At 46.2% G+C, this 26183-nt stretch overlaps 1 protein-coding gene across 4 annotated transcripts; it reads left to right on the top strand.

Annotated features, from left to right (window-relative positions):
- The first annotated feature begins 3373 nt into the window (after nt 1–3373).
- RP9 (RP9 pre-mRNA splicing factor) lies at nt 3374–25910 on the top strand. 4 transcript variants are annotated; one of them, XM_051853290.3, is made up of 6 exons: nt 3374–3681; nt 10561–10591; nt 11881–12010; nt 17801–17892; nt 21021–21082; nt 25273–25910. In XM_051853290.3, exons 1-6 carry the CDS (start codon nt 3530–3532, stop codon nt 25469–25471), a joined length of 666 nt encoding a protein of 221 aa, XP_051709250.1. In that variant the 5' UTR covers nt 3374–3529; the 3' UTR covers nt 25472–25910. The 4 variants fall into 4 exon arrangements, 3 of the variants coding, with proteins under 3 accessions (XP_051709250.1, XP_089171617.1, XP_089171616.1); XM_089315491.1 differs by having other exon boundaries at nt 3409–3681; nt 17801–17816; XR_016222611.1 differs by lacking the exon at nt 25273–25910 and having other exon boundaries at nt 3409–3681; nt 17801–18941; nt 21021–21063.
- The last annotated feature ends 273 nt before the right edge of the window (nt 25911–26183 follow it).

The following is a 26183-nucleotide window of genomic DNA, read 5'->3' as shown; positions in this document are numbered from 1 at the left end:
GGGAAGTAAACCAGCATATGGGTAGGGTATCGCTCTCCTTCTCAAATAACTAATAAAAGTTTTAAAAAGAAAAGCACAATGAGCTATCATCTCATTTCAACTAGAATTGCTGCTACCAAAACCAAAAAAATTACAAACACTGGTAAGGCTATGGAGAAAAGGGAATGTAATACGCTGTTGATGGGAGTGTAAATTTGTTCAGCCACCGTGGACAACAGTATGGAAGTTCCTCATAAAACAGAAAGTAGATCCCCCCCTATTCAGTTTTTGGCTATATATCTGAAGAAAATGAAATCAGCATGTGAAAGAAATACCTGACTCCCGTGTTCATTCCAGCACAGTTCACAGTAGCCAATATATATGGAATCAACCTCCATATCATACGGAATCAATCTCCATTCAAAGGTGAGTGCATAAAGAAAATGTATATAATGTAATATCATTGTCATAAAAAATGAAGTCACGATATTTGTAGCAAAATGGATAGAACTGGAGATTATTCTGTTAAGTGAATGAGGTAAACAAAGGAAGACAAAAAGTGCACATTTCTCTCACATGTAGAAGTTAAAAACATATATTTAGTTGACCTGAATTTAAGATAGTGATTAGTAGAAGCTGGGAAGGGGGTGGGCGAAACAGTTGAGTGAAAATAATGGCTTTGACCATTCAGTAGCACAGTAGGGTGACTATGATGCCATTAAAAAAACTGGAAGATAGAAGCTGGTACGTTCCAAACATAAAAGATACGGAAGTGGAAATGCCAGCTGCTTGGTATTGTTGGATTATGCGTATATGTGTATATGTGTATACATATATGTGTATATGTATTGAAATATAGACTTCAGTTGGAGTCATCTTTAAAAATACAATAGGGGCCGGCGCTAAGCCCCAGCCTGCAGTGCCAATATCCCTTATGGGCGCTGGTGTGAGTCCTGGCTGCTCCACTTCCGATCCAGCTCTCTGCTATGGCCTGCATCCACGTGGGAGACCCAGAAGAAGCTCCCAGCTCCTGGGTTCAGATCATCTCAGCTCTGGCTGTTGCGGTCATTTGGGGAGTGAACCAGCAGAATGGAAGACCTCTCTCTCTCTCTCTCTGGCTCTAGCTCTCTCTGTAACTCTGTCTTTCATATAAATTAAATAAATCATAAAAAAATAAAAATAAAAATACAATAACTCTGCCACGAAAGTCACAGAAACTAATTTATAAGCCACAATATCAATTTATTAATTTATAATAGGATACCTTTCCAACCACTCTGATATTCACATCTGTCCAAAACACACTGCTGTGCATGTCCAGGATCAGACATGACTACCCATCAGAATGTTGCTGGATGACAACAGAGTGACAGCAGAGGCATGGCTACATTTCAAACATAGGTCCTTTCATATAGTGCCAAGTTTAACTGTTGGTCCAAATAGGGCACATTTTCTTAACAAATCTGAGTCTCCACGGAACAGACTGGTTGTTCTCCTTGGTTCTCCTTTTCTGGGTTTTGCATCACATGTCCTTCTGCATCACATTCACATTCATAACCACACCTACCATATGTAAATTCCTTCTGGGATGCACATTAAGTTGCATTTTCCTTTCTTCTCAATCATACCTTCCAGAGAATCTATCCTTTTTGATCAGGGTTGCATGTATTACAAGGCAACAAGTTAGCAGGACATCGTGGGCCCATGTAACTTCAATGAATGGCTGCTTCAGCAGTCACACAACAATTATTCTAGCTTCAGTCTTAGTAGAAAACTTGATTTTCACATTCTTTCTGTATCTGTTTATATCCTCTCTGTGTTTGTCTATTTGTACTTTATGGTATAAATCTGAAAGAGGGCCTCATATGTTCTAGCTATGAGCCATTTTCAGTATCACAGCTGAGGCAAGCATTTCCACTATGCTGATATTTCTGCTTTCTCTGTGGGTTTTTCTCCCCCATTATATTTCAAGGCTAAAACAATTATATCAGGGACTCTCAAAATTCAACCCAGCTAGCTTGGATCCTAGCTCTACAAATTACTCCTTCTACATCTTTTGGCCTTAAAGCACTAGGCCTCCTCATGGTCCATAAAATAAAAATAGTCCATGTCACTCACAAAGGATCTCCTTCCTAGGGCAGCAGGTTAAGCTGCTGCTTGGGATGCCGGCACCCCACATTAGAGCACATGTTAGGGTCCTGGCTGCTCTGCTTCTGATCCAGCTCCCTGTTAATGTGCCTTGGAAGGCAGCAATGGAGGATGGCTCCAATGCAGGGGCCGCTGCCACCCACACGGGGGACCCAGACGGGGAGTTCCAGGCCATTTGGGGAGGGAACCAGAGGATGGAAATTATGTCTCTCGCTTTCTGTCACTCTGACTTTCAAATTGAATAAATACAAATTTTAAATCAAACAAACAATAAAATCTCCTTCCTTCCTCTCCAGGAGAGGAAACAAGCAGTGCCTGGTGCAAAGCTCCCATTCCTACTGTGCAGACGTAAAATGCCCAGAATTCTATAAAATCACCACAACCTTTACCCACGGCCAAAAGGCAGTGTCATGCGTGGGCTGCTCTATGTCCTCTCCAGCCTACTGGAGGAAGAGCAAGGCACACAGAGTATATTGTTTTAGCAGAAAGCAACACCCTGAATCAAGATGAGCAGCAAACTATCCCAATAAATACATTTTGGGTTAAAAAAAAACACAACAGTATCAACACTTATATTTTTGTAAAATTAAATCATTTTTTGGTAAAAATCCCTTATTTATTTGAGAAAGAGCTTATATCCACTCTTTCATTCCCCAAGCCTTCATAGCCCCTGGGCCAGGCCAGGTCACAGCTAGGAGCTGGGAACTCAATCCAGGTTTCTCACTAGGTGGCAGGGACCCAATTTATTGAGCCATCACCATTGCCTCCCAAGGGCTACATTAACAGGAAACTGGAGTCAGGAGGAGAGCTGTGCATTAAACCCAGCCACACAAATGTGGGACGTGGGTATCTTAACCGCTAGGTCAAATGCTTGCACCTTATGTTAGCTTTTATTCTCACTTCCCTCACCCAAACCTAGGCAAGCACAACATACCCTGACCATGCTTTAACCACGAATCCCATGCCCTGGAGAACAGGAGAATGTACATGGAGAGCCTTGCCTTCTTCCCCAGACGCATGACGCTTGCTAACACGTAACTAACATGTAAGGAACACCTCGTGCGTCACTGGGGCGCACACGAGACTCGCAAAGGGGTGGGGACCCCACAGAGGCAGCCCTGGCCCCAGAGGTGGGCGTGGCCACCAGGGACCCTCGAATCCCAGGAAGCCCTCAGGCTCCACCCAGGCCCTCGGCCGCCGCTAGGGGGCACCCGCGGGCCTGACGGCGGGACCCGGCCGCGGGCAGGCGGGGTGGGCGGCGTCGGCTGGGACAGCCGGGCCCGCCCGGGCTGGCTGCGGGGCGGCGGCGGGAGGGGGCGCTGCGGGGCCGGCGGGCGCCGCGCGGAGGAAGTGCCGTCTCGGCGGCTGCCGCCTGCGCCTGGGCCGCGCCGCGGGGGCCGCGATGTCGTCCGGCCCGGGGCGTGACGACCCGGGAGCAGGGGGCGCGCGGCGGCCGCGGGAGCCGCCAGAGCAGGAGCTGCAGCGGCGCCGGGAGCAGAAGCGGCGGCGGCACGACGCGCAGCAGCTGCAGCAGCTCAAGCACCTGGAGTCCTTGTGAGTCCCCGGCGCGCGCCGCCAACGACGGGGCCTGCGCTCGGCTGCCCGCGGGGGCCAGGCCGGGTCTACGAGCCCCGCGGGTGGCCAGGGACCCGGCCGCCTGGGCCTTGTCCGCTGGGTCTTCCCTCAGAGCCCGGGGCCGGCGACCGGTGTCTGGCAGCGCGGGCCCGGGACTTAAAGCCCCCCGTGACGGGGGATCTGGCCACGGCCTGGAGGGGGCCACGCAGGCCCGATCCGCGTGGGCGCCTCCTGCGCGCACGTGGGTGGGGGGCTTGCCTGGTCCCGAGCCGGGAGGCGAAGACCTGGATTCCTGGCGCCATTGGGAGGAGCTGAGTGTTCTTTGAGCGGCCGTCGGTGTGTGTGTGTGTGGGCCGAGTAAGTTGAGCCGAGCACGTTGGTCCCTGTTGTTTCCCGTTTGAGTCCGGTGATCCCCGCTGAAGTGAAGAAAACCCACCCCGTGGCCACCCTCCGCTGCCTGAGAGGGGTGAGGAGCCAGCCCGAGAGCTGAGCCTGAATTCGGGAGTGTGGACCTTTTCGCCCCAGTCCTGAGGAGTCTGTGCCGGGACCCGGGCCCGGAGTGCTGAGAGGGACAGCTGCAGCCCGAACTCGGGGCCAGGGTGTCCTGTCGAGGGGTCAGCCTGGCCCGACTGCGGCGCCCTGCGCTCTCCTAGCTCCAGACAGCCTGGGAGGGAGAGCCGGGTACAGGCCGGCACAAGGTCACTTTCCTGGGCCCTTTCAGGTTCCTTGGCCGGGCTACTGGTTACACCGAGGACCCGGGTCAGCGGGAGAGAAGCTGTCTGAATTGTGTACCCAGGCCCAGGAGCGTCACCAAATCGGAGACTCAAACATGCTTCTAGGCGTGTTGGAAAAGCGGTGGGGGTGGGGGTGGGGCGAGGGGAGGAAATGTGGGGAGAATGCAGGCGGCCTGGTAGGCAGGTAAGTCGGGGGTGGGTCATAAGGACTCACACAGCTGTCTTCCAGATAGGGTACGGCTGTTGTGAAAATTCCTGTGACAGGTGTAAATTTCTGTTCTTCAAGGGCCTTCCCACGGGCCTTGCAGGCAGTTGAGTGTGGGCTTAGTGTTGGCTGGCTCAGAGTAAGTGGTGTGTCCGGGTGCCATGTTCGGAGGTGGCGTGTTCAAGTCTTGCCAAGTTAGTTGGAGGAGGTTTCCTGAGGTCCAGTACAGTATCAGGCAGGTTAGTTCTGCAGCCCTTAAGTTCTCTGTGATTTTTGCATTAACATAGAAGTGGTGATTTTCATATTAGCGTAGAAGTCGGTTTTTTTAAGTTCAGTGTGTCCACAAATTGTTTCTGTTTCAGTCGCTTCTGGTTACCTGCACTAGGTCATGTAAGGAAAGGCCCTCAAGGAGTTAAAATCTTCCCTTATTAACCTGTGGCGGCTTTGATGCACAATTCTAATGGGGCCTGGCCTACTCTTTCCAGTGTGGCCCCGGAGCTGGCTGACTCTTCTTGGCCTCGGCTAGGCAATGGTGCAGGTGCAGGCCCTACATTTCCCACATGCACATTCAGGCTCGGTTCTGGCCCCTTCACTTCACTTTCTGGTGCTGAAGGTCTCCAGAGATCTTTCCCCAACATACAGGCAGGGAGGCCCCAGCCTTGCCCAGCCTTCCATATCTTTTAGTGTTTGCTGCCAGATGTAGTTAATACCATATGTATATTTTTTTGGTAGTTCATAGAGCTTTTTCATAAAAAGAGAGATTATAACCCACTTTACAGATGATAAAATGGAGGCTCCCTGGTTAAGTCGTGTGCTCAAGGATATGTTGTCCAGCCTAGAGCTGAACCCAGGTGTCTGATTCTCAGACTAACAGTTTTTCCTGTTCCAGAGTTGTTTGAATGTTGATGTATTTGCTTTGGCTACTTCAGAATCTTGTTCGATTCTTAAATTAAGCCATATTCACGCCAGAGTACTATTTACGTGTTGCATGAAACCTGAAATGGCACCAAAATGCTGTTAAAACAGTGGGCTGCCTAACTCCACACCATCACTCTCCGTTCTTTCTCTGTCCCTCTCTCCCTCCAAATAAGGTTTTCATGAGCAAATTCTTTTTGTTTTTAACCTTTGCAATTTAACTGCATATTTCTAAACTATATTCTATACTGTTTTCTTTCACTCAACAATTTTAGGCATATCTGTCAACCTCTTGTCATAAGAGGTAAGGATGTAGAAGTGGCCAAAGCTGGGAACCAGGAGTGCAAGTCAGGTCTCCCACGCGGGACATGAATTCAGTAACCTGAGCCTCCCAGGGTCTGCACTGGTGGGAAGTCGGAGCTAGAAATTGAGCCCCAGCACTGTGATATGGGATGCAGGCATCAGTCCCCATGCCGACCGGTGTAACCAGGCGATACTGTTCATCCTTGAGACGGGTGGTGTGCTGAGTCTTGCTTCCTCGTCAAAAGCCTCTGTTTTTCATTTCTTCTGCTTCCTGCTGCTGCTTTCCCTGCATAGGGTCAGCAAGCTGGGGCCATGGTAGAGGTAGAAAGGTGTGGTACCTTCCTTTCCTCACCTGGTAAGGGGGAGGCCTCAGACAGGAGACAATAGCAAGTATAATGAAAATCTTACATGACATAGGAGCCTTCAGGATGAAGGCCCAAAAAGTGCTCCCTGTTGTGCTTGGATCACGTGAAGAATCCACACCCGTGTGGAAATGTGATTGGACAGAAAGGCTGTGACCTAATGGCAACAGACTGCGGAGGCGGCCTTGGTGGGTTCCCTCCCCAGAGTTTCTGGGCCTTGCTCCTGGCTTTGACTTGGCGCTCCTGGCTTCGGCTCAGCACAGCTCTCGCCATTGTGGCCACCTGGGGAGTGAACCAGCAGACAGAAGACCTCTCTCTGCCTCTCCTTCTCTCTCTATGTAACTCTGACTTTCAAGTAAAATAAATATATCTTTTAAAAAAGAAAAGAAAAGAAAGTCCCTAGCTTGCCAAAGCAGTTAGGGATCCCCTTTGGTGCCCTGACAGTACTTTGCACACATGTTCCACCTACCAGATAACCCAGGAGTTCGTTTTCGACTTAGAATCTTTCTTATCTCAATAGGCATTGGTTACTTTCTATACCTGGTATCTTGCAGTTATCCTTAACTAACTCCCCTCCCCACTTCCTGTCTTGAATGCCAGTCCTGGATTCCATGGCTTCTTTCTATTTTTATTCCCCCATTTTACTACTGCATGTTCTCTAACTTCCCAGGAAAGAGTATGTCGAAGTTAAATCTGTAGACACAGCATGTCGTGTCTGAAAATTTCATTTTCAAACTGATAGGTAATTTGGCTAGGTATGGAATTCTAGGTTAAAAAAAAAAAAAAAAAAGCTTTGAATTTCAGAGGTGGCATCCCAGGGTTGCTGAGGAGTCTGATGTCATGCTCATTCCCTGTCTTTTAAGTTACCTGTCCAGTGTCACCCCACCCTTACAGAGCATCCTGTGGTTGCCATCCACAAGTTTCACGGTGATGTCCATGTTTCTTGGCGAACTTTTTTTTTTTGGCTTGGCATGTCATGGGTGTGTTTAGTACATAAGTAAACTTATATTTTGTTTCCTCTTCTGTTTTTCCTATTTCTTGGATTTCTGTTGATCTCTGCCTTTCCCTTCTGGCATCTATCTCTTTGTCTTTTTAACTTTACAGAAGACTTTATTTCTCTGCAGTAGATTTAGTTTATTTTTTTTTTTATTTGTTTGGAAGTCAGAGAGACAGAAAAAGACACATCTGCAGGTTCCATCCCCAAATGCTCTTAACAGCGTGGACTGGGCCAGGCTGGAGCTGGGACCTGGGAATTCAATCCAGATCTCCCCCATGGATGGCAGGTTCCCATCGTGGACGGCAGGAGCCATCACCGGCTGCCTTCCAGGATGTACATTAGCAGGAACCTGGAGCGGAGCTGAGACGTAAACCCAGGCACTGCAATATGGGTTGCAGGCATCCCGAGCAGTATTTTAACCACCACACCAAACACCACCCCTACAAAACATGCTTTTTTATTATTATTATTATTTATTTATTTGGAAGTCAGAGTTACACAGAGAGAGGAGAGGCAGAGAGAGAGAGAGAGGTCTTCTATCCTCTGGTTCACTCCCCAATTGGCTGCAACGGCGGGAGCTGCGCCGATCTGAAGCCAGGAGCCAGGAGCTTCCTCCGGGTCTCCCACTTGGGTGCAGGGGCCCAAGGACTTGGGCCATCTTCTGCTGCTTTCCCAGGCTGCAGCAGAGAGCTAGATCGGAAGAGGAGCAGCCGGGACTAGAACTGGCGCCCATATGGGATGCCGGTGCTTCATGCCAGGGCGTTAACCCTCTGTGCTGCAGTGCTGGCCCCCAAAACATACTTTTTAAAACTCTGTTGTATTTCTGAATTCATGGACTCCCAGTTTCTATCAACCCAGTCCTGGCCATTTTGGAGCGTGATACAGGGAATGGGAGCTCTCTTTGTATCTCTCTGCCTCTCAAATAATTGTTTCGTTTTGTTTTCTTTTAATTTAAAAATACCTGGGGAAGGAAGACAGATAACACAACAAGCCACGTTGAATGGGAAGCACTCCGCACTCTGGTGGTTTTTTACAAATTGAATTCAGATGCATGCTTCTCTGTCTGCACAGCAGTTTTCCAGACTTCACCCCCCTGCCAAGCCCTCAGGGGCATCTGAGTTCCACCCATATTCCTGCCTTTGCTGTCACTCAAGAGCTCCCGCGTGTCGGGCATAACAGGGTGGCCACTGTGGGCATCTGCAGGAGTTGGGTCTCTGCCTTCCAGCCCCTTTGATGCAGGGCAGGAACAAGTGTGTGAGGAGGAGTAGGCTTACATGAAGGACTCTTGTCAAGGAAATCCCACCCCAACATTCAAAAACTTAAAGGAGTAATATGAAATAATTTGCAAAAGAAAGATTTTTGCCTCATAGATAATTGAGTCTTATTGTTTGGAGCAATTACCGTCTCAGTGAATTAACATTAAGGCTTCTCAGGGGGTACAAAAGAATGGGGCTTTGCTAACTGTTTTTTAAATTTTAAGAATTAACTGCAAAGATAAGTGCAGATTCTTAGCTGCCACAGAAAACAACCTATACATAAATATGTTCCAGATTCCTTATCTTTTCTGTTTAGTGTTAAATACTACTTTAAACCTTGACTGGGGGGCCAGCACTGTGGCACAGTGGGTTAAAGCCCAAGCCTGCAGTGCTGGCATCCCATATGGGTGGTGGTTCAAGTCCCAGCTGCTCCACTTCTGATCCAGCTCTCTGCTGTGGCCTGGGAAAGCAGTAGAAGATGGCCCAAGTCCTTGGGCCTTTGCACCCACATGGGAGACCTGGAAGAAGTTCCTCTTAGCTCTGGCTGTTGTGGTCATCTGGGAAGTGAACCAGCAGATGCAAGACCTCTCTCTCTTTCTCTACCTCAATTCTCTAAAAAAACAAATAAACAAAAAACCTTGACAGGTATACAGGTATCTTTTTTTTTTAATTTTTTTTATTTGACTGGTAGAGTTATAGACAGTGAGAGAGACAGACAGACAGAAAGGTCTTCCTTCTGTTGGTTCACTTCCCAAATGGCTGCTATGGCTGGCGCTGCACCAATCCAAAGCCAGGAGCCAGGTGCTCCTTCCTGGTCTCCCATGCGGGTACAGGGGCCCAAGTACTTGGGCCGTCCTCCATTGCCCTCCTGGGACACAGCAGAGAGCTGGACTGGAAGAGGAGCAACTGGGACTAGAACCCGGTGCCCATATGGGATGCCGGCGCCGCAGGCGGAAGATTAACCAAGTGAGCCACAGCGCCGGCCCAACAGGTATTTTTCATGAAGGACTTATGTAGCTCTAGAAAAAATACCAACCACCTTTCTTTAAAATTGTGAAACCCGTGGTAAAATAGACTTTAGGGAATGCCATTGTTAATAATGTATTTCAAAATGAACAGTGACATCACGCCCTTTTTGATCTTGGCAAGATCAGATAGATTTTTTTTCTGTGAACTTGGATCTCCATTAGGCCATATGCTGCTGTGTGTACAGCTCTGACATGTTTATCAGATCTGTGGCTTTATACACTTCACTGCCACGCTCATTTCGGTCTCAATACATAAGGCGCAGCGTTAGTGTTTCTAATGAGACTGTCATCTTCCCAAGTTGTGCAGATTTCCAGTGTTTTTGCTGGGTCAGGCCTGTGTCATACCACCACTTTGTGTTAGCAAATATTTTAAACAGCTGCTGTGGAAAACGACTGTGACATACTCAAGAAGCTAATTCTGTTCATATCCGGTTGTTTACTGTGCAGGGCTCAGTGGGCAGATCCTCCTCTGCCCCTTCAAAAAGCTCTGGTTAGTGGATAGCAGCGTTTCTCATCCGTCCTCTGCCAAGTTGTTTTCCCCTGTTATTTTTCCCTTAGTCAATTTTCCTAGACACATACCCCTAATAACCATTCTCTTCTAAAGGGTCTCTTAAACCAGGATGAAGAAAATGTTCTCGTTGTTGTAGACTTTTCTGAAGTATCCGAATGAATCGTTCCCTGGAGCTGCACAGAGATGAGGCCCAGACCTGAGCTCAAAGTGTTTGTGTGTTACTCCTGGGCGGAGGCACGCACCCCTTTAAGGAGTGTTGGGCTTTCAGTCCGTGGACACTGGGTCTGTGGAATGGCCTTCCTGTCTTGCCACCTGTCCTAATGCACACTTCTACACTCAGCCTGCTGCGTCCTTCTCGGGGTTCAGTCCCTGAAACACAGCACCGTCTGGTGCCACAGAGCAGCTGAGCCTGAGCAGAGGCCCATTGCCGCTCTCCCAAGGTGATGCCTGGCCTGCACGTGGGATGCGGCTCTGATTCTCATTAACTTGGTGGGTTCTGTTCCTGTTAATGTGACTGATGATTTTCTCTGTGTTTCTTCTTTTCTAGTTATGAAAAACCTCCTCCTGGACTCATCAAGGTGAGTGTGAAGTTTGTATTCTTGGTTATTCCATTAGACAGGTTCTTGGAGACTCAGCCACTTGTTAGGAGAACGGGTTACATAAGAATTTAAACCTGCTTTTAGGAAAATCCTGTTTCTTCCCTGCAGGTGCTAGACAGCTCCTAATTTGTGGCTTTGTCACCAGCCAGTGCTTTTGTGGAAGCGGTGTTTCCCTCCCCCAAGGAACCAGCGCGGGCCGTGTATGTGTGTGTGTGTGTGTGTGTGTGTGTGTGTGCGCGCGCGCGCCTTGCCTCTGTTCTTTCACAGCTCTGCTGCCCCCTTTCCTTGCTTGTCCAACCTCATGTGGCCCCTGGGTACATTCTGCTGGTTTCCTGAGTGTCTTCAGCTTGCAGAACAGTAGGTTCAGACCCAGAGCTCCGGCGCTGCAGCCTCCCCTGTGCGGGGATCCCTCCTCCAGTGCCACACCTTGGTTTCCAGTTATTGCTGCATGAGGCAGGACCCAGGGCAGCAGTTAAAGGCTGGAGGGACTTGTTGTGTTTGTTAAATCTCAACTTTAAAAAAAGATTTTTTTGAGAAACCATTCTCCTTTTATAAATTTGATATTCCTGGAAACATGATAATCGGGCTCCACTCATGTAAATTGGGTCTGCGATTCACATGGGAGACCTGGGTTGAGTTCCCTGCTCCTGCCTTTGCACATTGAGGAATGAACCAGGGATGGGAACTCTTTCTCTCTGCGTCTGTCACTACCTGTCTGCCTCTCGAATTAACAGATTAAAAAAATAATTATTTAATTTTTTTAAAAATCAGAAAGTTTAAAAAAATAAACACCTTACCTGTAATCATGAAAGTGCCTGTCAGAGACATGATATGTATGACAGTGGCCTTCAAGATAGAGCTGGTTATTTTAATATGACATGCAATTTCCCTTATTCTCGAAAACAGCCTTGTATACTGTAATTCTTACCTTTTCTCATTACACAAATTTTGAGGTCATGAAACTTTTTTCTCATCTTCAAATCTGTCTGCGATCAGCATTTAGCTCGCAGACCATTCCTGTCTCTAGGACATGTTTCATCCATCCCTTTCCTCCCAAGAGAAGCCATGTGGCTGCTTTGCTGTAGCTCCTCGGTGTGTTCATTTCCAGTTTTTCTTGGTGGGTATAACTTGTCTTTCTCTACTTTTTGTGGAATAATTGGGGATGACTGTGGAACCAGCAGTGCTTGAGTGGGTTCCAAAGCAGGCAGAAGAGAATTCCCTGGCTTTTTCTGCCACCGTGTTGCTTACATTCTGTTTCCTTCCTTCAGGAAGATGAGACGAAGCCAGAAGACTGTATACCAGATGTACCGGGCAACGAACATGCCCGGGAGTTTCTGGCTCATGCGCCAACTAAAGGACTTTGGATGCCCTTGGGGAAAGAAGTCAAAGTGATGCAGTGTGAGTGAGGAGGAGTTTCAAGGAACACTCCCCGACACACGCAAGTCCCTGCCACTGCCTTGAGTTGTGTGCTTCTTTTCTTTAACTCACCACACTAATCGAAAGTCCTGACATGATCTCCATTTTCTAGGGAAGGAAGCTGGGGAATACATGTTAGCAGGTGCCCAAGGGAAGAGGGAGAACTTAGCTTGGGCTCTGGGGCTTTTTTTTTTTTTTTTTTTTTTAAAGATGTATTTAAAAGGCAGAGTCACTGAGTGAGAGGTGTTCCAACCACTGGTTCACTCACCAAATGGCTACAGCAGCCAGTGCTGAGCCAGGCTGAAGCCAGGAGCCAAAATCTCCATCCAGGTCTCCCATGTTGGTGACAGGAACCTCAAGTATTTGAGCTGTCATCCCCTGCCTCCCAGAATCACATTAGCAGAAAGCTGAGGAGCCAGGACTGGAACTGGCACTCTGATATGGGATGCAGGCATCCCAAGTGGTAACTTAGCCCACTGTTCCTCAACACCTACCTCCTAAGCAGTACTTTTTTTTTTTCAGTGAATATTTGGTAATTTTATTGCAAAATAAACATCCTTGCACTCCAAAAAAAATCCATTTTCTGTTCAGTATTACGTGACATATTCACAGTAATGATGAATCAGATTCAACCTACAAAATATCCAGACCTAACCATTTATACAGAATATGGATGCTGGAACTTTCTTGCTTCTCATAACATCAATCTTTGCAATGGTGGTCTACTTAAGATTAGTTCTCTTTGAATACATTAACTTTGTAGGAAAAAGGAAAATAACAATACTATTTATCATATGCCTTTTATGCTTCGACCACTATTTCACTATGTGCTTTCCATGTTAATTTACTATCTAGAATAGCCTCCATCATAACACCTGAGGACAATGGTGCAATACCAGCTTAAACTCGGAGCCTGGACCTCCATCTAGACGTCCCAGTACTTGGGCTGTCCTCCATTGCTTTCTGAAGCCTTGGATTGGAAGCTGAGCAGCTGGGATTCCAATCAGCACTTGGATAAGGGCTGCTGGCATTGAATGAGATGGCTTAAACTGTTGGACCACGATGCCAGCCTCCTAAGTGGCATCTTAGCCACTGCACCAAATGCCTGCCCACTAAGATTCTTTCTTAATAAACAAGTACTGTCTATTACTTTCCTCAAATCCCTGTAAATGGGATGTTATAAAAGTCACAGAAATGTAGTATCTCATAATTATGAGATCCAGAATCCCAACATCTGTTTCACTGCATTGAAATCGAGCTGTTGGCCAGGCTGCACTAACTCTGGTGGCTCAGGAGCAGTTCCATCCTCTTTTTTTTCCAGCTTCTGGTGGCTCTTGTATTCCTCTAAGTAGTATCTTAACTGCTATGCCAAGCATCTGCCATTTTTGTTACAATTTTTGGAGTTCTGCTTTCCATGTACTGATCTCCAGTTTAACCCCAAAATTGTTCCTACACATGAATATTAAGTCCTTTAATTCAGACAGTTGGTTGAATTCAATTCTGTCAATTTCATATCTGCCTTCTGTGGATTACCTTCCTTTTTTTTTTTTTTTTTTAACGTTTTATTTATTTATTTAAGAGGTAGAGTTACAGTGAGAGGGAAAGAGAAAGGTCTTCCATCTGCTGGTTCACTCCCCAAATGACCATAATGGATCAGGAGCGTATTCTGGGTTTCCCACGCGGGTGCAGGGGCCCAAGGACTTGGACCATCTTCTACTGCTTTCCCAGGCCACAGCAAAGAGCTGGATCAGAAGAGGAGCAGCCAGGATTAGAACTGGTGCCCATATGGGATGCTGGCACCACAGGTAGAGGATTAACCTACCATGCCGTGGCGCCGGCCCCATGTGGATCACCTGTCACCGTCTGTATAGAGTATGTCTGTGCCCCTAATTCATCTGCTGATGCCCTAATCTCTAATGTAATAACATTTGGAGGTTATACCTTTATGAGGTAAAATTAGGGTTAGACGAAACCATGTAGGCATTTGGCGCAATGGTGGAGTCATGACCTGGAGCCATGAACTAACCAGGTTTTTAAAAGTGAGATACAGGTGTGCCGGCGCCGCGGCTCACTAGGCTAATCCTCCGCCTTCCGGCGCCCGCACAGCGGGTTCTAGTCCCGGTCGGGGCGCCGGATTCTGTGCCGGTTGCCCCTCTTCCAGGCAGCTCTCTGCTGTAGCCCGGGAGTGCAGTGGAGGATGGCCCAAGTCCTTGGGCCCTGCACCCACATGGGAGACCAGGATAAGCACCTGGCTCCTGGCTTCGAATCAGCACCATGCGCTGGCCGCAGTGCGCCGCCCGTGGCGGCCATTGGAGGGTGAACCAACGGCAAAGAAAGACCTTTCTCTCTGTCTTTCTCTCACTGTCCACTCTGCCTGTCAAAAAAAAAAAAAAAAAAGTGAGACACAGGCAAACATATTAACTGTTAGACTAAGGACCTACTCCTTAGCCATTCTTTTTTTTTTTTTTTTTTTTTTTTTTTTTGACAGGCAGAGTGGACAGTGAGAGAGAGAGAGACAGAGAGAAAGGTCTTCCTTTGCCATTGGTTCACCCTCCAACAGCCGGCGTAGCCAGCGCACTGCAGCCGGCGCACCGCACTGACCCGATGGCAGGAGCCAGGTACTTATCCTGGTCTCCCATGGGGTGCAGGGCCCAAGCACTTGGGCCATCCTCCACTGCACTCCTGGGCTACAGCAGAGAGCTGGCCTGGAAGAGGGGCAACCGGGACAGAATCCGGCGCCCCGACCGGGACTAGAACCTGGTGTGCCGGCGCTGCAAGGCGGAGGATTAGCCTAGTGAGCCACGGCGCCAGCCTTCTTTTTTTTTTTTTTTTTCTTTAATCATTTTCATTTTATTTGAAAGGCAAAGAGAGATCTTTTTTCTTATTTTTTTTTTAAATTTACTTATTTGTTTTATTATTTGAAAGGCATGGTTAGAGAGAGAAAGATACTCCATCTGCAGGTTCACTGCCCAGCTGGCAACAAGAACTAAAGCTGGGATAGGCCAAGAGGCAGGCACTTCATCCAGGTCTCCCACATGGATGCCAGAGTCCCAAGCACTTGGACCATCTTCCCCTGCTTTCCTAGGTGCATTAGCAGGGAGCTGGATCAGAAGTGGAGCAGCCTGGACTTGAACTGGTATTTCAGTATGGGCTTCTGGTGTCACTAGAGGCAGCTCCAACACACTGCGCCATGCCACAGCATTGGACCAGAGAGAGATCTTTTATCTGCTGGTTCGCTTCTTAAAAACTTGGCAATAGCTGGGGCTGAGCTAGGCTAAAGCCAGGAGCCAGGAACTGTATTCAGATCTTCCACATGGATAGCAGGGACCCCATCACCTTCTTTCTCCAATGGGAAACATTAGGAGGAAGCTGGAATCTGAACAGGAGTCAGGATTTGAACCCGGGCATTCCAGTATGGGATGCAGGTATCCCAAGCAGTGCTTCAACCACTGCACCAAATGCCCACCTCTCCTTGGCCATTCGTGACGGAACTCCTGATTTATTCTTTTTGGAAGGAATTCCCTTTCTGTCACCTTGAAGGAGGGAATGAAAGCGTGTGACTATCTGCAGTTAGTCTGTAGAAGTCTACCGTCTGCTTTCTAAAAGCTTGTTGCCTACTACCTGTTTAATAAGGTGTCTGATTTTGTCTCATGTATTTTACATTTCTGTCCATTGATTTTTAAAATGAGAAGGTTTGTATTGGGAGCAGTTTTAACAAGAAGTTAAGCTAAAGCTTTGATTTCCTTGACCTGTGCCTCTAAAATGCCTGTGGAGACCCTAGCAGTGTGTTCACATGGTGACCATGTAAAGTTTTACAAGGAGAGGTAAGCCTGGTGGCACAGTGGGTTAAGCTGCTGCTTGGGGTGCCTGTGTTCCACATGAGAGTGCCAGCTCAAGTCCTGGCTACTCCACTTCCCATCCAGCTTCCTGCTGATGCGTCCTGGAAGGCAGATGATGGCTCGGGTGCTTGGGCCCCTGCCATCTGTGTGGGAATCTCCCACAGGGTTCTGAGCTCCTAGCTTCAGCCTGGCCCAGAGCTCGCTGTTGAGGCCTTCTGGGGAGTGATTTAGCAGAAAGAAGATTTTCTCTCCGCCCCCCACCCCCCCTTCCCCGGCTTTTCAAGTAGATGAAAATAAATCAGCATTTTTTGAATGTTAAACTTTTCCAAGGCAAGTTATTTTTCAATGCTATTCCTAAGCAATCTTTCCTCCTTCAGACTCCCAAAAACTTATACCCAACCAAGATGGGAAGCAAAGATGTCCCCATGTGCATGTGAACTACCAAACTGGTTCTCAAATTTTGATATACCTATAAACCACCGATATATCTTATTTATTCATTCATTCATTTAAAAGTAGAATGACACAGAAAGAGATAGAAAATCTCCCAGCTGCTGATTCACTCCCTTAAATGTTGCAACAGCCAGATCTGGGCCAAGCCAAAGCCAGGAGCCAGGAACTCCATCCTGGCCTCCCATATAGGTGGCAGGGGCCCAAATACCAAGCCATCATGCACTGCCTTCTCTGGGAAGAGTCTGGGATGCTGGATTGGAGTGGAGCAGTCGTGACCAAACCAGCACTTGGGGGGATGCTGATGTCACAGTAGGCAGCTTAAACTGCTATTCCACAGCACCAGCCCAGTACAGCTATAAACTCAGGTTATTGGCATTTGTTAGGGGGCCCTGATAGTCTGCATTACCAGCAGTCTCCTTCATGTTTTCATCTGTGCTGTGGAGCACGGTTAGAGTTCCTGGGATCACCTTTTCTTCAACAGTAACAGAATTTTGAGCAGACATGGTATCTTCTGGAGACCTACACGTGAATGCAGGTGCTGCGGCGGGTCACACCCCTTCAGTTTGGCCATAGAGAAGGCTTTGGTTGGATGGAGGGTTGTCCTTAAAGTGTGGGGAAGACAAGGACAGAGACAGCTTAGAGGCAACCACTGAAATCCCCAGACTTCATTCTTTTTGATGATTTCCTGCCTCCAATCCTTCTGTAGAGATAAAAGGGGAAAACTTTCTTTCTTTTCATTGCACATTTGCTATAGTTGCCAGCATGAAAGACAATTGGCTGGTCCTACCTGTGACCTCATTTCATGCCTCCTGACCTCCCTGGTTGTACCTGCTCAGGTCCCAAACACAGGTTCTCACTCCAGCGCACCACTCCCAGTTTTCTAACTTGCCTCAAATTCAGATGGTTCTGAAAGGATGGAAACAGGTGAGAAAAGTAACACGGATCTCCTCAGCCTTCTGCTGTTTCTAGTGTACCTCCTTGCAGGACAATCTCCCTGTCGTGCAGGTACCATTTTATTAGGGTTCTGATTATATCAGCACTTTAAGAGAATCTGTGGTTTCATTCACTTAAAGGAGAAGATTTGTATAAGGGTTGATTTGACCTGAGAAAGAAGCTCTGATCTTTTTGTGCCTAAATGTATGAATGAAGATGAAGCCCACTTTATGAACAGGAAGGATTTACTCTACAAATTATACTGAGGCACACTAAAGAGAAAATCCACATTTTTCAGTACTTTTGTATTGGATTGCTTCATAAATACTTGTGAATTGAGTATTTATTCCTAAAGCTACAAGATTCAAAGATGCTTGAGTTGACTTATGCACTCTGGAGTCTAACTTTGATGGCTCATGCACTGATTGTATTTGCTCTTAGAACTGGAGTGTGATGATGACAAGCTTTAATATAATTAAGTGTTGAGTGAAATGTGACCTCCATTAGTTGAGACCGTTTTACATCAGTATCCTTTCTTTGTTTTTAGGTTGGCGTTGCAAACGGTATGGTCACCGAACGGGCGACAAAGAATGTCCTTTCTTTATCAAAGGCAACCAAAAGTTAGAACAGTTCAGAGTAGTAAGTAAAACCCCAGTGTCCATTTACATTTATGAGAGATGGTGAATATTCGACAAGCCAGGGAGTCACCAGTGAGCTGAGTGGTCGTGTAAGACACAATCCTAGAAGCCTTTTGGCTTCTGGTCTGCCTGATCTAATTTTGCCTGTTAAATGGCATTTGTGTGACAGCTCAGCTCATTATCAGAAAACTAAATTCTATTAAAATGTTCTTTATTTTTATACCTTTGGAACAGTGCTGCATTTTCTGGAGCAGTCATTGTTATATGTTCAACCCCATTTTTGTGAACTTATTTAAACAGTCAAGTCTCATGATGGTAATCAGAATTTTTGTTTCCCAGTCTTTATGTAGAAATTGGGTGTCTTCCCATTTTTAGCTAGAAGTGTGTCTAAATTTCCTCTCTAGATGAAAGGAAGACATGTCTGTCACTCCTCACTTTATCTTAAGAGTCATCTGCCTCACGTGTGGATTCCTCATTCAGTAACTGTTTCTGCCACATGAACTATGCCGTGTGTGAACACATTGGGATTATCAGTATAAAATGGGGACAACAGCCATTTTCCAGACTTTTCACAGTATTTAGTTTTATGTTTTCATTTTAATAATCTGAAAAAAATTCCTCAATGAAATACTTGTAAGTAAAATGTCAATTTTTATAAATACCGTAAAATATAGCTCAATGATAAATTTCAAATAACTTTAAACTTTAATTGACAAATCCACTTCCAAAAGTTTACCTTAAGGATTGAACAGAATGTTCATATATATATATATATATATATACACACTTTATGTCAATAATGTTCATGATTACATACTGATATGATTAAGAAAATCAAAACTAATATTTATAAAAAGTCCAGCATAAATGAATGTAGTATAGAAATTATTTAGACATTAGGAATTAGGTTTTAGAGGAATGTGCAATATTCTGGGAAAATATTCATGAAAACAAAAGTATAAAACAGTAGAGCTGTGTATAATCCAAATATAATCCAATTTTTTCATAAATTATGAATCATGAGTGGAAGAACTACACCATATGTTAACAGTAAGTATCCCTGGCTGGTGGAATTTTTAAATTCCACTTTTTTTTTTTTTTTTTTTTTTTGACAGGCAGAGTTAGAGACAGAGAGAAAGGTCTTCCTTCCGTTGGTTCACCCCCCAAAATGGCCGCTACGGCCAGCGCACTGCGCCAATCTGAAGCCAGGAGCCAGGTGCTTCCTCCTGGTCTCCAATGCAGGTGCAGGGCCCAAGCACCTGGGCCATCCTCCACTGCCTTCCTGGGCCACAGCAGAGAGCTGGACTGGAAGAGGAGCGACTGGGACAGAATCTGGCGCCCCAACTGGAACTAGAACCCGGGGTGCCGGCGCCACAGGCGGAGGATTAGCCTAGTGAGCCATAGCGCCAGCCTAAATTCCACTTTTTAATAATATCTAAATTACTATACACGTTTTTTTGAGGTAATGGCTTTCCATATTTTACCTACATTATTCTTATATTTAAGACATAGAGGCACTTAAATTATCTAATCTAAATAATGCAATATGTTAACTTTTTTAAAAAAAGATTTATTTATTTATTTAAAAGACAGAGTTAGAGAAGGGAAGAGACAGAGAAAGAGAGATGTTCCAGTTACTGGTTCACTCTCCAAATGGCCACATTGGCTGGAACTTGGCCAGAAGCCAAGAGCTTCTTCTGGGTCTCTGACATGGGTGCAGGGGCCCAAGCACTTGAGCAATCTTCTGCCGCTTCCCCGGGCACATTAGCAGAGAGCTGGATTGGAAGTGGAGCAGCCAGGACTGAAACTGGTGCCCATATGGGATGCCGGCCCTGTGGCTTTACCCACTGTGCCACAGCGTTGGCCTCAAGAATATGTTAGCTTTAATCTACAAAATGAGAAGCTCTGTAAGTTGTTGCCATGAAATGCAATCCTGCCTCCCCACCCCAGAGGTGGGTTTGCTTCAGATAGTTTGATGTATACATTTCCAGACTTCTTTGCAGTATGTGACATGTATTTGTATGACTTTTACAGATATTTCTTACATATATTTTGTAAGTCATTTGTTTCACTTAATACTATCTCTTGCTTACCTGCTCATAAAAACCCAAGATAATTATATAAGTGATTCCAAACTGAAATACTGTTTGACACTTTCACTATGCCTCAGTTTATGCAGTTATTTCCCAGTGCAGAATATTTAATTATTTCCTATATATATATATATATATTTTTTTTTTTTTTTTTTGACAGGTAGAGTAGACAGTGAGAGAGAGACAGAGAAAGGTCTTCCTTTTGCCGTTGGTTCACCCTCCAGTGGCCGCTGCGGCCGGCGCACCGCACTGATCCGATGGCAGGAGCCAGTTACTTATCCTGGTCTCCCATGGGGTGCAGGGCCCAAGCACTTGGGCCATCCTCCACTGCACTCCCTGGCCACAGCAGAGAGCTGGCCTGGAAGAGGGGACAGAATCTGGCGCCCCGACCGGGACTAGAACACCGTGTGCCGGCACCGCAAGGCGGAGGATTAGCCTAGTGAGCCGTGGCGCCAGCTAATTATTTCCTATATATTTGTAATAGAAAAATTTTGGCTTGTAGCCTTCATAAGTTTACAGTGACGTAAGTCTTTTTTTTTTTATTTGTTTTACTTGAAAGTCAGAGTTACACAGAGAGAGGAGAGGCAGAGAGAGAGAGGTCTTCCATCCACTGGTTCACTCCAATTGGCTGCAATAGCCGGAGGTGCGCCAATCCAAAGCCAGGAGCCAGGAGCTTCTTCCGGGTCTCCCACATGTGTGCAGGGGCCTAAGGATCTGGGCCATCTTCCACTGCTTTCCCAGGCCACAGCAGAGAGCTGGATGGAAGTGGAGCAGCCGGATCGCGAACCAGCACACATATGGAATACTGGCACTGTAGGCGGTGGCTTTACCCGCTATGCCACAGTACAGGCCCCCAGTGACTTAAGTCTTAAAATGATTACAACATGTTGAGCTTAAAGCTATGTTAAACAATGAAATCACTGGTTTTGGAAACACACAGGGATGTAGTAGTGGTTTTTGTTGCTGGTTTTTAGGAGTTTTTATTTAATAGCATTCATGCAGTCTAATGAAACCTTAACCCTCTCTGACCCTTAAGGCACATGAAGATCCCATGTATGACATCATTCGGGAGAATAAAAGACACGAAAAGGATGTAAGGTGAGGTCATCCTGATCATAACAATATCTATCTCTTATCCATTGAGAACAACCATACTAATATTAGGGGGATGGTTTGATAAATACAGTCCTTTAGTCGTCAGAGATTGAGAGCTGAGGTGTCAAAGCTGAATGGGCCAGTGTCAAGGAAATGAGCTGGCCAGACCCCTCCTGCTGGGTTAGCTTCAGGTGGTGGGCTTGATGCAGCAGACTCACTCCACTGGTGTTGATGTTGGCAGCCCACCTCAGTGTCTACTTTTCCTATACAGTCAATGCCTTCACATGATTTAGGTTATCTTCTACAGTGTCTTTAACTATCTGAGCTTTTGATAAAACTCATTTTTAGACATGATTAAAGTGGCGTGGGAAATGGGAATATATTTTTCAAATTGGTTCCATTGCACTGTAATTTTTTTTAAGTCATACTTTTCTTTTGAAGATTATTTTATTTATTTGAAAGTCATAGTTAAAAGAGGGAGAGAGGTCTTCCATTTACTCCCCAAGTGGCTGCAGTGGCAAGGGCTGAACCAGGCCAAAGCCAGGAGCCAGGAGCTTCATCCACATCTCCCACATGGGTGGCAGGGGCCCAAGTACTTGGGTTGTCTTCTGCTGCTTGTCCCAGACAATTAGCAGGAAGCTAGATCAGAAGTAGAGCAGCTGGGAAAAGAACCTGTAGCCATATGGGATGCTACTGTCGCACACAACTGCTTTACACACTATACCAGAGTGCTGACCCCTGAATTAAAATTGTTAAGGAGCTAAATCTATGATAAAAGAAAGCAACAGAGGAATGGTTAGCAAAATATGGCATCTATTAGTAATTATAATTGTAAGGGTTGTGGGACCATGCAGAAATAGCACACTTAAAGGAATATAAACTATACAGTAGGGGCTAGCATTGTTGTATAGCAGGAGGAGCCACCACCTGCAACACTGGCATCCAAGTGGGCACCAGTTCATGTCCCAGTTGCTCCATCTCTGACCCAGCTGGCACCCATGTGGGGGACCCAGATGAAGCTCCTGGATTCGGCCTGGCCCAGCCCTAACATTGTGGCCATCTTGGGCAGTGAATCACAGATGGATGATCTCTCTGCCTCTGCCTCTCTCTGTTAATTTTTTTCTAAATAAATAAGTTGTCTTTAAAAATATGTACAGTGGTTAGGTGTACAGTGAAGTAGGTATTTATAGGAACAAGAATGGGGAAAACATAAAATACAAAGGGACTTCAGAAAGCTCATGGAAAATGAAATTAAAAGATAAAAATAAAAGCAAACTATTTCCCAACATGAGTGCCCTCAAAACCAGAACACTTTTATGAGTGATAGTCCATGTCTGAAGGACTGACAGTCCTTGGAATGTACCGTGTTTGTGTTGTCTTTTTTACATTATTAACTGAGGAGAAATAGACACCCTTTAAAGATTTTTTTAAGATTAGGAAGCAAGGGGCCGATGTTGTGGCATAGGAGGTAAAGCCATCAGCTGTAGTGGCAGCATCGCATATGGGTGCCAATTCGAGTCCTGGCTGTTCTACTTCCAATCCAGCTCTATGCTAAGGTGCCTGGGAATGCAGCAGAGGCCCAAGTGATTGGGCCCCTGCACCCACATGGGAGGACCCAGAAGAAGCCCCTAGCTTCTGTGTGGCCCCACTCTGGCTATTAACAGCCATTTGGGAAGTGAACCAGTAGATGGAAGATGTCTCCTCTCTCTCTCTCTGTAACACTTGCCTTTCAAATAAATAAATCTAAAAAAAAAAAAATGAAGCACAAAAAAATTAGAGAGAGCCAAATCAGGACTCTGACACCAATACCCAGTGTTTTTCCAATGAAGCTCACAAACAGGACAGCACTGGTTTTTCGTGGTGGAGCTTTTGTGGACATGTGCAAAGCACTGGCTAGTTTTCACTAAGCTCTGATTCTAAGCAGATGTTACCATTCTTTAGCTCTCTACAGCCAACAAACAAAGTGCTTCAAACCTCCCAAAACCCTGTTGCCCTGACCTTTGCTTTTGACTGGTCTGCTTTTGCTTTGGCCCACTTCTACTCTGGGTATCCATTGCTTTGATTGTGCTTTGTTGTCAGGTTCTACTGGTAAAACCATTACTCATCTTCATTTACAATTCTTAGAAGAAATGCTTCAGAATCCTGACCCCATTCCTTTAAAATTACCATTAAAAGCTCTGGGGAGGGTTTTGTTTTGTTTTTATTTATTTAAAAGGCAGAGTGACAGAAAGGGAGTGACAGATCAGTCTTCCATCTGCTGGTTCACTCCCTAAATGCCCAAAACAGCCAGGGCTGGGCCAGGCTAAAACCAGGAGCCAGGAACTCTATCCGGGTCTCCCACATGGGTTCCGGGGGTCCAAGCATGTGAGCCATCATCTGCTGTCCTCCCAGGTACATGAGCAGAAAGCTGGATCCAGGGGCTAGCACTGTGGTGTAGCAGGTGAAGCCACCACCTGCAGTGCTGGTATCCCTCATAGGCACCAATTAAAGTCCCGACTGCTCCACTTCCAATCCAGCTCCCTGCTAATGGGCCTTGGAAAGCAGCAGAAGATGGCCCAAGTGCTTGGGACCCTGTACCTGCATGGGAGACCTGGGTGGAGATCCAGGTTCCTGGCTTCAGCCCCACCTGTTGCAGACATTTGGAGAGTAAACAAGCAGATGGAAGATCTCTGTGTCTCTTGTCTTTCAAATAAATAAACCTTTTTTCTTAAAAAAAAAAAAAAAAAAAAAAAGAAAGAAAAGAAAAAGAAAAGCAGCTGGATCAAAAGTGGAGCAGCCAGGACTCAAACCAGCATTCCAGGAGACAGGCATCCCAAACAGCGACTTAACACCCATCCCAGGGCCTGCTCCAAGAGCTCTGTTACATGCAGCTCACCTGGGGGCAGTGGTTTTGGCAGAAAGTTTGCTTCACTGAAGTATTCAATCTGCATTGTATACGCTGAACTGATGGAGACACCTGTGGTGCTGGCTCTTGATCCTCTTCAGTTAACACTTGAGGAAGAGTTTCCTGCACAGTTGATGTATGTGATCTGTTGCTGCATGTTTCAAGGTTTGTCTCTTCTTTTTTTAAAGATTTATTTATTGGGGCCAGTGCTGTGGCACAGTGGGTTAAAGCCCTGGCCTGAAGTGCCGGCATCCCTTATGGGCACCGGTTCTAGTCCCAGCTGCTCCACTTCCCATCCAGCTCTCTGCTATGGCCTGGGAAAGCAGTAGAAGATGGCCCAAGTCCTTGGGCCCCTGTGCCCACGTGGGAGACCCAGAAGAAGCTCCTGGCTTCAGATCGGCGCAGCTCCGGCCGTTGCGGCCATCTGGGGAGTGAACCAGCAAATGGAAGACCTCTCTCTCTGACTCTACCTCTCTCTGTAACTCACTTTCAAATAGATAAAAAAAGAAAAGAAAAAAAGTTACACAGAGAGAAGAGGCAGAGAGACAGGTCTTCCAACCGTTGGTTCACTACCCAGTGGCCTCTGGCTGGAGCCGCGCCAATCAGAAGCCAGGAACCAGGAGCTTCTTCTGGGTCTCCCACGTGGATGCAGGGGTCCAAGGCCTTGGGCTATATTCTGTTGCTTTCCCAGGCCATAGCAGAGAGCTGGATTGGAAGTGGGGCAGCCGGATCTTGAACCAGTGCCCATATGGGATGCTGGCACTGCAGGCAGTGGCTTTACCTCCTATACCACAGTGCTGGCCCCAATTAATCTCTGCTTAAAATGAGTCAATCAATTTGTTAACTGCTGATAACTTTGGGGCATGGGTCTCATCAACTTTTAATTTCTTTGAAAGGCAGAGAGAGAAAGGGAAAGAGGCTTGTTCACTTTTGAAATGCCCACACTGATCAGTACCAAAGCTGGTAGCCAGGAACTCAATCCAGTCTCCCATATGGGTGGCAGGAACCCAATTAATTACTTAGCCATCACCACCACTTCTAGCATCTGCATTAGCAGGAGACTAGAACCAGGAGCCAGGACTGAAAACAGGTGCTCTGTCATACCAAAGTATGGATCTGCTGCATGCTGCAGTATTTTTAAATCCATGCATACTTTTTCCATAGTATGCATTTCCCTGAACTTTTTGAAGAACTCATTTGTACGTAATGAAATAGCTGATTGTAAGTCCCCCTCCTCCACTTATCTAAAATAAAACTTAAGTTAAAAATCAGAGTTCATTGACCAATTTTTTTTTTTTTTAATGTTTAGGATACAGCAGTTAAAACAGTTACTGGAGGATTCTACCTCAGATGAAGAAGGGAGCAGCTCCAGTTCCTCAGAATGTCAAGAGAAACACAAGAAAAAGAAGAAAAAAGAAAAACATAAGAAAAAGAAGAAAGAAAAGAAAAAGAAGAAAAAACGGAAGCATAAGTCTTCCAAGTCAAATGAGAGTTCAGACTCTGAGTGACAATATCCTGACTTGTTCAACATTCTCTTCTCAAAAGCAAACACTGCAGCCAAAGAACAGGGGGAGTTGCCATCCGAGCATAACGGGATCCATAGACCAGAGAGAGGAGGGTCTTGGGTGTCACGGCTGTGAAGTCTCAGCACCACCCAGTGAAGAGCTGACCCTCAGCAGAGTGAGTTGTCTCTTCCTAGGATCCAGTGCTGAGTAGCAGCGGACTTGGCTCAGACAAGAAGGCTTGTTTCGTGTCCATCTCCCTGCTGGCCACCTGAGTGTGCCATTCCTGCGATACTCCTGCAAGGTGCAGGCTGAAGCATTGAGGAAGTTCTGGGTTCTGGGACAAATTCTGCCCCCATAATGGGGCGACTCGAGTCCCATGGACTTCAGAATCAACCCTGCTCTGTTGTTGAGGATAATTAAAGTTCATGATGTATTTTTTAAATGTAGTTATTTATGAATATGTGCATGTGGTCAAAATTTACAATGTTTGTATGGTTTAATTATGAAAACCTTTCCTTCCTCCCCTCTAACCACAGTTCTTTCCCAGTGTTGCCAGTTTCTTTTAAAGGTTCCCAGAAATATCTCATATTTCACAAATATGGGATGTTTTATACACATACTCTGTAGAGATTCACTTACATGTAGTACTTTTTAACTTCACCATGTAAAGTGACCATCTTTACATGGAGTGTGTACGACCTTGCCACCTTACCTA

The sequence above is a fragment of the Oryctolagus cuniculus genome, chromosome 16, assembly GCF_051225735.1.
Source record: "Oryctolagus cuniculus isolate XC-2025 breed Fujian yellow rabbit chromosome 16, ASM5122573v1, whole genome shotgun sequence".
NCBI lineage: Eukaryota > Metazoa > Chordata > Mammalia > Lagomorpha > Leporidae > Oryctolagus > Oryctolagus cuniculus.
Note: the sequence above shows the minus strand (reverse complement) of the source record. Positions and strands in the feature narration are given on the sequence as shown.

Coding starts and splice junctions, on each gene's coding strand:
- RP9 (XM_051853290.3), top strand. CDS start 3,530: ATGTCGTCCGGCCCGGGGCGTGACGACCCGGGAGCAGGGGGCGCGCGG. Junction 10,592..11,880: donor CTCCTCCTGGACTCATCAAG/GTGAGTGTGAAG, acceptor TCCTTCCTTCAG/GAAGATGAGACGAAGCCAGA. Junction 21,083..25,272: donor AGACACGAAAAGGATGTAAG/GTGAGGTCATCC, acceptor TTTAATGTTTAG/GATACAGCAGTTAAAACAGT.